Source organism: Hypanus sabinus, chromosome 4, assembly GCF_030144855.1.
Source record: "Hypanus sabinus isolate sHypSab1 chromosome 4, sHypSab1.hap1, whole genome shotgun sequence".
NCBI lineage: Eukaryota > Metazoa > Chordata > Chondrichthyes > Myliobatiformes > Dasyatidae > Hypanus > Hypanus sabinus.
In genome coordinates this window covers 83,937,097-83,948,610 of record NC_082709.1, presented here as the reverse complement: position 1 = coordinate 83,948,610, position 11,514 = coordinate 83,937,097, and the positions used below count along the sequence as shown (strand labels likewise).

The window sequence follows — 11,514 nt, the reverse complement described above, 5'->3', positions numbered from 1 at the left end:
AGGGAATCCTGCACAAACACTCTCAGGTCCCTTTGCTCCTCTGATTTCTAAATTTCATTCCTGTTTAAAAAATGGACTATGCCCATATTCCTTCTGCTTCAGTGCACGATCATATTCTTCCCTACACTGTATTTCTTCTGCAACTTCGTTGCCTTTTCTCTTAATCTGTCTAAGTCCTTCTGCAGACTCCCGGCTTCCTCAACATAACCTACTCCTCCACCTATCTTCATATCAACCGCAAACTTGGCCTCAAAGCCATTATCCAAAAACTGACATATAATGTGAAAAGAAGCTCTCCCAACACTGTTCCCTTTGGACATCACTACACACTGGCAGAAAAGGCCCCTTTTATTCCCACTCTTCGCTTCCTGCCCATTAGCCAGTTTGTTTTCTATCCATTTCTGTAATTCAGAAATCAGAGTTATAGGGGGCCTTGGGAGTCCTTGTGCAGGATTCCCTTGCAGGATTAACTTGCAGGCTGAGTGTATGTAAGGAAGGCAAATCCAATGCTGGCATTATTTTCAGGAGGACCAGAATATAAAGACCAGGATGTAATACCATGGGTTCTTATCTTGTTTAGCAGCCTGATGTGTGGCACCTTGTCAAAGGGCTTCTGAAAATCCAAGTAAACAACACCTACTGAATCCCCTTTATCTATCTTGCCCGTTACTACCTCAAAGAACTCCAACAGATTTGTTAGGCAAAATTTCCCCCAAAAGAAACTATGCTGAAGTTGGTCTATTTTATCTTGTGCCTCCAAGTACCCCAAACCTCATCTTTCATAATGGATTCCAACACCTTCCCAACCACAGAGGTCAAGCTAACTGGCCTATAGTTTCTATTCTACTGCATCCCTTCCTTCTCAAAGATTGGAATGACATTTGCACTTCTCCAGTCCTGTCAGAATCTAGTATTTCTTGAACGATTGTTACTAATGCCTTCATAATCTCTTCAGCTATCTCTTTCAGAACCTTGGTGTAGTACACCTTGAAATTTCTTAGCTTCACAAACTTCTCCTTAGGTATAGCAATGAAACTCACCTCTGCCCCGACCCTCTCACATTTCTGACGTTCTGCTAGCACCTTTCACAGTGAAGACTGATGCAATATACTTATAGAGTCCGTCCATTATTTCCTTGTCCCTCATTACTACTTCTCCAGCATAATTTTCCAGTGGCCCAATATCCGCTCAAGCATCTCTTTTATATACTTGAGAAACTTTTGGTATCCTCTTTGATATTATTGGCTAGTTTACCTCGTATTTCATCTTTTCTCTCCTGATGGCTTTTTAGTTGCCTTCTGTTGGTTTATAAGAGCTCCCCAATTCTTTAGTTTTTGCTATATGATATGCTCTCTCTTCTGCACTTATGTTGTCTTTAACTCTCTTTGTCAGCCATGGTTGTCTCATCCTCCGTTTGGAATACTTCTATTTCTTTGCAATGAACCAGTCCTTATTGTACCTGTTTCAACCACTTCCTCTGGAAGTTTGCTCCATGTTCCCACCACCCTCTGTGTGAAGAAGGTGCCCCACCATGAAAAGGGAAGACAAGGAACTCCGTACCTGTAACATACTAGATTTTATTAAAGAGACTCCTGTACCAGAACGGTCACAGCTCCAAACATTCAGGAAGAAAGACAGTCTGAAAAATTATTGGCACAAAAATACGAGAGATTTCACACATCTCAGTTTTTCACAGTACAAATGCTAGGATACTCATTAATAATTTCAATCTTCCTTGTGAATCTTATTTAAAATTATTACATCTATTCTATTCTCAATAAAATAATTTATAAATGTATGCTCATATACAGAAATACCCAACACTCATCGAGTGAGCTGCAGTGGGGAAACAGTTGTAAAAAAAAACTTCTCTGGCTGTACACAATGGAAAGTGCAGATTAGAACGATTCGACGTTGAAGCCCGCTGCTAGTCTTAATCGGTTACAGGTCACTAGAAGCCGTCACACTTGACTTGCATCCAAGGCCTGGAGACGAGTTCAAATCTAAAACATGGCAGCTTGGGAATTTAGTTAACTGGATAAAAAAAATGTCTTTATAACAATTAGGTTGTTGTAAAAATTGTCCTGGTAAACAAATGCACTTCAGGGAACAATATACACAAAATATTGGAGGGACTCAGCAGTTCAGGCAGTACTATGCAGGAGAATCTTTCTCCCCCCATTCAGCATTATGGTTTCCTCTTATCCATTCTCTTCTCCTCACTGGCCCATCACCTTCCTCTGGTACCCCTCCTTCCCCTTCTGCTACGGTCCACTCTTCTCTCCCATCAGATTCCCTCTGCAGTCCTTTACCATAAGACAGAGCCACAGAATTAGGCTACTTGACCCATTGAGTCTGCTCCCATTCCATTATGGCTGATTTATTATGCCCCTCAACCCCATTCTCCTTCCTTATTCCCATAACCTTTGACGCCCTGACCAAAAACCTATTAATCTCTGCTTTAAATATACTCATTGACTTAGTCTCCACAGCCAACCGTGGCAATGAATTCCACAGATTCACCACCCTCTGGCTAAAGAAATTGCTTCTTATAGCTGTTCTAAATAGATGTCCCTCTATCCTGAGGCTGTGCCTTCTGGTCCACTACAGGAAACATCCTCTCCACATCCACTCTGTCTAGGTCCTTCATTCTTCTAAACTCTAACAAATACAGAGCCATCAAATGCTATGCCTTTACTCCTTCTACCAAAGTGCATAATTCCCTGCTCCCTGTCCCTCCACATATCTTTGTATCGTCTTCAAACTTGGCCACAAAACCATCAAGTCTGACATCCAAATTGTCGATGTATAACATGAAAAGAAGTGGTCCGTATACCGATCCCTGCAGAGCACCAGTTGTAAATGGCAGCGAACCAAAATAGGCCCCTTTATTTCCACTCTTTGCCTATTGCCAATCAGCTATCTTTCCTGTAATACCAAGGGTTCTTATCGTGTTAAGCAGCCTCATGTTCAGCACTTTGTCAAAGGCCTACTGAAAATCCAAGTAAACAACATCCACTGACTCTCCTATTCTGCCCGTTATTTCCTCAAAGAATTCCAACAGATTTGTCAGGTAGGATTTCTCCCTACCTCGTTCACCTATCATCTCCCAGCTTTTTACTTCATCCCCTTCACCCACCCACCTTCTCCCTCACCTCATCTCACCCATCAGTTTATATTCTTTTCTCCTTGCCCAACTTATTATTATGGTTTCTGCATTTTTTCTGGGCCTGAGATGTCATCAGTTTATTCCCCTCTATGGATGATGTCTGACCTGCTGAATTCCTCCAGCATTTTGTGTGTGTTTCTCAAGAGTTCCTGCATCTGCAGGGTCTTGTGTTTATGATGGGTTTCAGGCTCAGGGAGTCTGCCACCCTTGCCCAGTCTGGTTGAGATGTGACTCTGAGATGTTCTCTGAAACCGATACTTCAGGGACATTTAGGAGACTTTTGGACAGGCACATGGATGTAATAAAAATGGAAAGCTATGTAGGAGGGAAGCGTTAGATTGATTGCGGAGTGGGTTTAAGATCGGCACAATATCCTGGGCCAAAGGACCTGTATTAGTCCATGCTGTTCTATCAAACTCAATATCAGACAGAAACTCTTGGTATGCACATAATTCATTAGCTCTGGCTTGCACAGATTGACTGCCAAAAGTCCCGAGAAGTGTATTAGTTTAAGGCAGTGATCAGAGGAGGAGTTCCTGTTGCTGGAGTTTGAGGAGATTTAGAACAGTATGTCATCAAAAAACTCTAAGCAAATTTCTGCAGATGGACTGTGGAGTGCATTCTGACCAGTTACATCACTGTCTGGTATGGAGACTGCAATGCACAGAACTGGAAAAAGCTGTAGAGTGTTGCAAACTCAGCCAGCTGCATCATGAGCACTAGCCTCCCACTATCCAGGGCATCTTCAAAAAGCAATGCCTCAAAATTTGCAGTGTCCATCACTAAGGACCCTCAGCACTCAGGACATGCCTCCTTCTTATTACTACCATCACGGAGGAGGTACAAGGGCCTGAAGACACACATTCAACATTTCAGGAACATCTTTTTCCCTTTGACATCAGATTTCTAAATGGACCATGAATCCATAAACACTGCCTCGTTTTTTGCACTACTTATTTATATCTTTTATATTTCTTATTGTAACTTATAGTAATTTTTTATGTACTGGACTGCTGCCGCAAAATAAGTTCCACGACATATGTTAGTGGTAATGAACTTGATTTTGATTCTGAACTATCTTCCCACTGTCTGTGGGCGGGGGGGGGGGGGGGGGTAGGAATCCAAGCAGAGAGGCTCATTCAGTCCCTCACTTTGCCACGATTACCCACCCAACAACACCTGATTTGCATTCTGGTTTAACGTTAAACCAAAGCCCCCATCAGCTCCCCCTAGTGGATGTAAAACTACCCATGACATCAGCATCTTCTGCTGAGAGCTACCAAGAGTTTGCACTCACTAACACAGATTATCCCGCTCTTTCTATGCATCAGTCAGGTTTCCCATGCCCATAAGACTATAACACATAAGAACAGAATTGGGCCATTTGACCCATCGAGTCTGCTCCATTGTTCCATATTGGTTTATTTATTATCCTACTCAATCCTATTTTCCTGCTTTCTCTCCATTACCTTTGACACCCTTACTAATCAAGAACCTATCAACCTCAGCTTTAAACATACCCAATGACTTGTTAAAAAAAAGTCTTGAGGGATCTAGGTAAATGATCAAAATGGTTCCAGTGTTGAACTAATTGGATAAATAAGATCATAAGACATAGGAGCAGAATTTGGACCCATCGAGTCTGTTGATTTATTATTCCACTCAATCCCATTCTCCTGCCTTCTCCCCATAACCTTTCAGCGCTCACAGATGAAGAATCTATCAACCTCTGTTTTAAATATACATAGCCAATGATTTAGCCTCCACAGCCATCTGTGGCAATGAATTTCACAGATTCACCAGCCTCTGGCTAAAGAAATTCCTCATTTCTGTTCTAAAGGGACGTCCTTCTACTCTGAGGCAGCGCCCATTTCCTAGACTAATCCCACTATTTGAAAACATCCTTTCCACATTCACTCTCTTGAGGTCTTTCAATATTTGGTAGATTTGAATGGGATTTCTCCCTCATTCTTCTAAACTCCAGCGAGTACAGGCCAAGAGCCATCAAACACCCCTCACACATTAACCCTTTCATTCCATGGCTCATTCTCATGAACTTCTGGACCCTCTCTAATGACAACACATCCTTTCTCAGCTAACGGGCCCAAAGCTGCAGTGGTTACACTACAAAGGGACATCATTGGATGTCGGGCATTGACCTGAGGCTGTAGAAGGCACTACAGAATTTTCTTTTATTTAAAGATACTGCACGGTAACAGGACCTTCTGGCCCAACAAGCCCGTGCTACCCAATCACACCCATGTGACCAATTAACCTACTAACCTGTACACCTTTAGCAGAGCACCTGGTGGAAACCCACATGCTCACAGGGTGGACGTACAGTACAAGCTCCTTGCAGACAGCGGCAGGAATTGAGGCTGGGTCACTGGCATTGTTAGTGCATAACGCTATCTGCTATACTACTGTGCCGCCCCTAATGCTGGTACGCTTGCTACACTCACCAGAAACTTGGCCTTGAAACTCCAAACCTGCCTGCCCTCCTCTAGTTTGTTTTGTAATGTGGCGGCATGCACCTCTCCCCCTCTTTGTCACCTGATCAGAGACCTGAGCCCCCAGAGCCTTACATGCAGCTTTGCAGAGTTCAATTCCACAACGGCCAAGATCAGCTGACTTGTAGTTCCTCAACAATTCCTCAAGTTGCTGGGGATTGTTGGCAATCCCAACACCTGCCCTTGACAGCCTGTGGCACTGACGGAGGAAGTGCTGAAGGAGCGAGATAAAACACTGTGAATTCATTAAATGTCACCTTCAATGACATCAACTCCGAAGGACTCTGTTTGTTCAAGCCTGACTTTGGGTGAGAGTGGCGGGTGTGTGGAACACCCTGTCAGGGGTAATGGTAAAGGCAGATACATTTGATAAATTCACCAGTGGGACTGTGGGAGGAAACCAGTATAGGAGGGAAGCGTTAGATTAAGCTTAGAGAAGACTAAAAAGTCAGCACAACATTTTGGACTGAAGGGCCAGTCTTGTTTTCTGTTCTAAATATGGGTTTTAGTCAGGTGTTTGTCAAGGTTTGCCATGGTAGCTTCATTCAGATGGTCACGTGGTAAGGAATCCAGGGAAACTTGATAGTGTGGATTTGGAATTAGGTTGCCCACAGAGGGCAGAGGATGGTTGTAGACGGAATGTATTCTGCCAGGAGGTCGGACACCTCAGAGATCTGTTTTGGGACCTCTGGTCTTTGTAATTTTTACAAATGACTTGGATGAGGAAGTGGAAGGGTGAGTTATTAAGTATGCAGATGACATGAAGGTTGTGGACAGAGCGGAGGGATGTTAGAGGTTATAATGGGACACTGATAGGATGTAGAGCTGAGCTAAGTGGCAGGTGGACTTCAACTCGGAAAAATGTGAAGTGATTCAGTTTGCAAAGAAAAATTTGAAGGCAGAGTACAAAATTAATAGCACGATTCTTAGAAGTATGGAGGTACAGAGAGATTTTGGAGGCCATGTATATAGGCCCTTCAGTGTTGCCGCGCAGGTTGATAGGATGGTTAAGAAGATGTTTGGAATAGTTGTGGAATTGAGTTCAAGAGGTGCGAGGTAATGTTGCAGATCTAAATACCCCGGTTAGAACACACTTGGAGTATTGTGTTCAGTTTTGGTCGCCTCATTATAGAAGTACAGAAAATAAATTACAAGAATGTTGCTGGGACTTGAGAACCTGAGTTGTAGGGGTAAGTTAAATAGGTTAGGAGTTTATTTGCTGGAGTGCAGGAGAATGAGGGGAGATTTGATAGAGGTATACAGAATTACAGGAGTATAGCTAGGGTAAGTGCAAGTAGGTTGGGTAGATTAGACCAGGAGGTCAGAGGTAAGGGTGAAAGTGGAGCTTTAAGTGGAATGACTTCATTTAGAGGATGGTGTGAGGGTGGAATGAGCTGCCGATGGAAGTGAGGGATACGGATTCAATCGCAACATTTAAGAGACATTAGGATAAGTACATGGATGGGAGGGGTATGGAGGACCATGGTCCAAGCACAGGCCAATGGACCTAGGCTGAATAACAGTTGAACATGGACTAGATGGGTCAAAGGGCTGGTTTCTCTTTAGTAACACTATGACTTAATGACTCTATGAACAGCATGGCCTGTTAAAGATGTCCTCCATGCTGCCAACGCAAGTGGATGATACCAGTAACTGCTGAGTAGTGGGAATGGGGGATATTGGTGGAGAAATGGAGACGAGGTACTACAGCCAGTGTCACCTTACTGAAGGACAGAGAAGTCAGTAGTCAGTAGCTTCAGTTCAAACGTTCCAACAGCACTGAGGGGCAGTTGGAGGTTCCTGGGTCAACTGGTATACATTGGGAAAAGGGAATTCCCTGGCCAGGGTATTCCTGGACCAGGAGCTGGCTTAGAGGAACAAGAATGAGGTATAGTCAGCCAAGACCAGGCCTGTCACACAATAGTTCAATCCCACTTTATTTTAATCTCTGTCCCTTAATGGGCAGTGTGGTAGTGTAGTGGTATCATAAAGCTTTACAGCACTAGCAAACGGAAGATTGGGGTTCGATTCCTGCTGTGGTCTGTAAGGAGTTTGTATGTTCTCCCTGTGACTGAGTCGCTGGGAACTATACCCACCGGAATTCAGACGAATCAGAGATCATATAGAAACATAAAATTCTGAAAGCCATAGATAGGATAGAGGCAGGAAAGTCATTTCCATTGGTAGGTGAGACTAGAACGGAGGGCCATAGGGGACTTGGGTGGCACGGTAACGTACTGGTTAGTGTAACAATCTACGGATTCAATTCCACCACTGTCAGTTAGTATGTTCTTTTTGTGACCTTGTGGCTTTCTTGATGCTCCAGGTTCCTTCCTCATTCTAAGAATGTATGGATTAGAGTTAGCAAGTTGTGGGCACGCTGTGTTGGCACTGGAAACATGGCGATACTTGCGGGCTGCCTTCCGCACAATCCTCAGACTGAGTTTGCTGTTGATGCGTTTCACTGCATGCTTCAAAGTTTTGATATACATTTGACAAATTCAGCTAATCTCATTAATCTTTTCCGAGCGGAGAGCTGGGAGGCTTAGGACCCTGAGTGGGTTAGAAATGCCGGTGTGAAGGCCGATCCTGCTTACTCCAATCCTGTGGAAGAATAATTGGGTTGAGAGCTAATGTCTCTCAGCACCCTGAACCAGAGTTGTGGTGGATGGTTAAAGATTCATGGTAGGAAGTCAGCATCTCCACAAGCCCAGCAAAGAAATCTCAGTGTTGCATCTCTCTGGAGAAACAGAGACCCACGGACAAGCAGGGGAGAGATGTGGCAACTGGTCTCAATGTCTGTTTCCCAACATTATCCAGGTACCTAACCTCAATATACTTCATAAAGGAGGGCACCAAAGTTCACTTTCCCAGCTTCCTCCTCCTATCAGTGCTTCCAAAACTTCACTGTCTTCACCATATTTGTTTGTTTATTCATTCATTTATAGATACAGCACAAGTTACAGGCTCTTCCGGCCCCAGTGAGCCCGTGTTACCCAAATGACCAATTGACCTACTTACCCATACGTCTTTGGAATGTGGGAGGGAGCCAGAGGACCCAGAGGAAACCCACGTGGGGAAGATGTATAAACTATTTACAGACAGCGGCAGGAATTGAACCTGGGTCACTGACGCTGTCATAACATTATGCTTCCATGCCACCCCATCACCCTTTCACCTATCCAACTCTCAACGCCGTGCTGTCCAACTGTGACATTTCTCCTCATCTCTTTTCTAGAAGTACGCCTTTGTACTCTGAGGCTGTGCCCTCTGGTTCCAGACACCCCAGCACCTCCCTAACCTCCTTCCCATCCTTAAACTCTTAACTTAAAAGTCACCCCCTTTTACCGAGTCTCTGTTTAACCGAGGTTTGCGTTGAATTGTCTTTTTTCTTGAGTAGAACACGGGTCGATCTTTATGGTGTTAAAGGTGCAATAACTATGAAGTTACCCTTGTCAACAGACGCAGGTGAGGTATAAACCTCACTGTAAACATGCTGCAGAGAAAGCTTCCCCATGTTCAACTCTCAAGTTCAGGGTCACATCGCCTGAGAAGCGACAATCTACCAGTTTGTTATAAGACACTCAGTTATATCTTTATAGTAAGTAAAGTTTGCATGTGGGGAATTGTCTACTTTGTTTAGTTAACATCTAATATAAAACAGCACAGTAGGATACAGTAGGAAAATACAGCTGGTAGCCATCTTGGTCTTGAGATCTTTGTCCGTCTCCCTTCTTGCAGAGGGATCTCCTGTTGCCTCTCACAGGGCAGCTCTCCTCCTGCCCAGCTCTGGTGTGCTGGTTTGAAGGAGTAGGAGGGACCTAACGGCAGGACTGTCCCCATCGCCTTGCGCAGGGAGGGTGCTGCTTGCAGGCCAGGAGGAGGAGGTAGAGAGCAGAAGGCGGATGGGACTGCAGAGGAAGAAGAGTGAGGACCACCTCAGCTTCCCCCTCACAGGGGCATGTGCATCTCGCTGTACTCATCGTGTCCATCCTCGTCGAAGTTTGGATGTGTCTCGTCAGAATCCAGCTGCATGAGGAAAGGCAGAGTGCATTGTGTCTTTAGAAAAACAGGATACATCTGCATAACTGTAGTCCATAAGAACTTAAGGTACAGGAGAAGATTAGGCCATTTGGCCCATTGAGTCTCCTCTGCTATTTCATGGCTGTTCCATTTCCCTCTCAGCCCCAATCTCCTGCCTTCTGCCTGTATCCCTTCATGCCCTGACTAATCAAGAATCTATTAATCTCTGCCTTAAATATACCCAATGCCTATGGCATTGAACTCCACAGATTCACCACTCTCTGGCTAAAAACAATTGCTCATCTCTCTCCTAAATGGACATCTGAGGCTGTGTTCTCTAATCTACGACTCTCCCACCATAGGAAACATATTGTCCACATCCACTCCATCAAGGCCTTTCAACATTCGCTAGGTTTCAATGAGATCCCCCCCTCATTCTTCTGAATTCCAGTGAGTACAGGCCCAGAGCCATGAAATACTCCTTATATGATAAACATCAATCCTGGATTCATTTTCATGAGCCTTCTTTGAATTCTTTCCAATGTCAGCACATCCTGCCCAAAACTGCTCACAATACTCCAAGTGAGGCCTCACCAGTGCTTTGTAAACCCTCAACATTACAGCTTTGCTTTTATACTTCTGACTTCTTGAAATAAATGCAACATTGCATTCACCTTCCTCACCACTGACTCAACCTGCAAATTAATCTTAAGGGAATCCTGCATGAGGACTCCCAAGTCCCTTTGCACCTCAGATTTTTGAACTTTCTCTTCATTTCGAAAACAGTCTAAGCTTTTATTTCTTCTATCAACGTGCATGATCATACATTTCCTGACACTGTATTCCATCTGACACTTCTTTGCCGGTTCTCCTCATCTGTCTAAGTCCTTCTTTAGACACACTGCTTCCTCAGTACTTAACTCGTTAAGCAGCCTTGTACATCGCACCTTGTCAAAGGCCTTCTGAAAATCCAAGTAGGTAACATCCGCCAATTCCCTTTGTCTATCCTGTTTGTTATTTCTTCAAAGAATTCCAAAGTATTTCTCAGGTAAGATTTTCCCTTAAGGAAATCATGCTAACTATAGCCTAATTTATCATGTACCTTCAAGTACCCTGAAACCACATCCTTAACAGTGGATTCCACCATCTTCCCAGCCACTGAGGTCAGACTAACTGGCTGATAATTTCCTTTCTTCTGCCTATCTCCCTTTTTGAAGAGAAGAGTGACATTTGCAATTTTCCATTCCTTCAGAACCATGTCAGGATCAACTGATTATTGAGAGATCATTGCTAATGCTTTCACAATCTCTTCAGCCACCTCATTCAGAACGCTGGGGTGTACACCGTCTGGTTCAGGTGACTTACCTACCTTACCTACCTTACAGTTTCCCAAGAATCTTCTCCCTAGTAATGACAACTTCACTCATTTCTGCCTCCTGACACTCATGAACTTCTGGCATACTGCTAGTGTCTTCCACAGTGAAGACTGATGCAGAATACTCATTCAGTTCATCTAGCATTTACTTGTCCCCCATTACTATCTCTTCAGCATCATTTTCCAACTGTCCGATATCTACTTTCACCTCACTTTTACACTTTATATATCTTAAACATGAGCAAGTCTGCAGATGCTGGAAATCCAAAGCAACACACACAAAATGCCAGAGGAGCTCAGCAGGTCAGGTAGCATCTACAGAAAGGAATAAACAGTCAATGTTTCAGGCCAAGGCCCTTCTTCAGGACTGAGTAGGAAGGGAGAAGATGTTTTAATAAATAGGTGGGGGGTGCAGGGAAAGAGGACAGTGGAAAGTG

At 44.0% G+C, this 11,514-nt stretch overlaps 1 protein-coding gene across 4 annotated transcripts in view; it reads right to left on the bottom strand.

The window, feature by feature from the left end:
- Positions 1-1,847: 1,847 nt before the first annotated feature.
- Positions 1,848-11,514, bottom strand: part of LOC132392954 (anion exchange protein 3-like) — a 183,181-nt gene continuing 173,514 nt past the window's right edge. For all 4 annotated transcript variants that reach the window (XM_059967578.1, XM_059967577.1, XM_059967580.1 and 1 more), the window contains exon 23: positions 1,848-9,708. In XM_059967578.1, the coding sequence (XP_059823561.1) occupies positions 9,631-9,708 (78 nt within the window). In that variant the 3' untranslated portion in view covers positions 1,848-9,630. The remainder of the gene's footprint in view (positions 9,709-11,514) is intronic.